Consider the following 1,640-nt stretch of genomic DNA (forward strand, 5'->3'; position numbering starts at 1 on the left):
GTGTGTGTGTGTGTGTGTGTGTGTGTGTGTGTGTGTGTGTATATATATATCTATATATACTGTATATATTCTTGTTTTCAAATAATTTGCTTTTTAATCATACTCAGATATATTTGTAGTTGAAATAATGTCAGCTTATATCTCAACAAGCACATACTTCTTTGTAGCAGTTGAGAGCCTGCAGCCTGATAATCTGCAGACGTAATATCGAACGGTCTGCAGACTTCAGCTCGTACACGTTAATCAGACTCTCCACGAAGTTGGGCTGGCTATCCGTTAGTAAATGAAGAGCCCGTCGCTGTAGCGCCAACGGTTGCTGTCCAGAAACTGAACTCAGGTTTACCTGGTGTGGGATACAAATCACAAGTAAAGCGAAGAAAATATTAAAAGTAGTTTTATGACTGGATCCCTGTTGTGTGTGTCTAAAACAATAAAAATAAGTATTTATACCAGATGTGGCAAGTAAAACATATTTTTTAAAGAACTGAGCACAGATGACAAACAACTGCAAAAAGCTGACTTATCTACCTGAGGATTTTCCTTTAGCCATGACTGGAATTCCATGAGAATGTGATAGCCCAGGGTGTGGCTCCGACCCATCTGTTTGCCTGGACAGCCCTCCAGGATTGTTAGCAAGGCTTCGAGAGGCTCAGACAGCTTTGAAAATCCCCGAAAGGCGGCCAAACTGAGCTGTGAGTTGACCAAAGGAGGAGGGAATGATAAAACTATAACGTTTAAGAGCAGACACTACAGCATGTTGATCATTTCTCGTGCAATTACTAGAAACAGTTTTGTTGTTGTGTACCGTAAGCTGGTCAAATCACAATTAAAGCGATCTTTAGAGGGTTGGAATGCAGGAAATCTGAATTGTTCATGGGTGAGTACAGACAATTATTTTTCATCTATTTAAAGCAGATTTGAAGCTGATTTCAAGTGAAGCAAGTACGTAGATCTGGCAGCCATTTCTAAAAACCAACTAGTCTGCAGACACCTTAAGGAGATGACCATCAAAATAACCTACCTGTGGTAAATAAAGAAACTATTCATAACATCCAGCCAAGCAAAACACTCTCTGAGGTCCAGCTGTGAGCTATCAGTCCCTGAACTTGTTCATCTCAAATACACTTAGCTGTGAGTGTCGCCTAACGTGTCCAACACCATGGACCATACCAATAACATGGGCATTAATGATAACGTAACAGACGACACAGACGACTACATTTGTGAGCTGTAAAAGCATATAGTCTGTTCAGACTGAGCCAAACGCAGCTAAGATGATTGGGACTTCCTGCCCTTTGAGATAAAAATGATTWAAAAAATTCTATTGATGCAATTCAGAAGATTAAACGAGTTTACTCTGTGAGCCCAGCACACACAGGGGTTTGTGATGTTTTCTTTTTTTTTTGTTTTCCAGAATAAAAATGCAAACTTTGTCATTAAAAACTTCCAACAAGAGAAAATAATATCTGTGTGAGAAGGCCTTTCACCGTGTCTTAATTTGCAAAACAGATGTCATCCACTCAATATCCTCCTCTCAAGTTCATTCAGACCAACACAAATTCCTTCCTTCTGAGAGACAGTCTGGTTTCCTCATTAACACACACACACACACACACACACACACACACACACACACACAC

At 40.0% G+C, this 1,640-nt stretch overlaps 1 protein-coding gene across 1 annotated transcript in view; it reads right to left on the reverse strand.

Annotated features, from left to right (window-relative positions):
* The window catches only part of exd3 (exonuclease 3'-5' domain containing 3), a 51,622-nt gene that overhangs the window by 43,409 nt on the left and 6,573 nt on the right, over positions 1 to 1,640 (reverse strand). Inside the window, exons 4-5 of the mRNA XM_014003886.1 lie at positions 529 to 690; positions 158 to 343 (exon numbers count right to left, since the gene is read on the reverse strand). Of these exons, the coding sequence (XP_013859340.1) occupies positions 158 to 343; positions 529 to 690 (348 nt within the window). The remainder of the gene's footprint in view (positions 1 to 157; positions 344 to 528; positions 691 to 1,640) is intronic.

This window comes from Austrofundulus limnaeus, unplaced genomic scaffold, assembly GCF_001266775.1.
Source record: "Austrofundulus limnaeus strain Quisiro unplaced genomic scaffold, Austrofundulus_limnaeus-1.0 Scaffold20, whole genome shotgun sequence".
Lineage (NCBI taxonomy): Eukaryota > Metazoa > Chordata > Actinopteri > Cyprinodontiformes > Rivulidae > Austrofundulus > Austrofundulus limnaeus.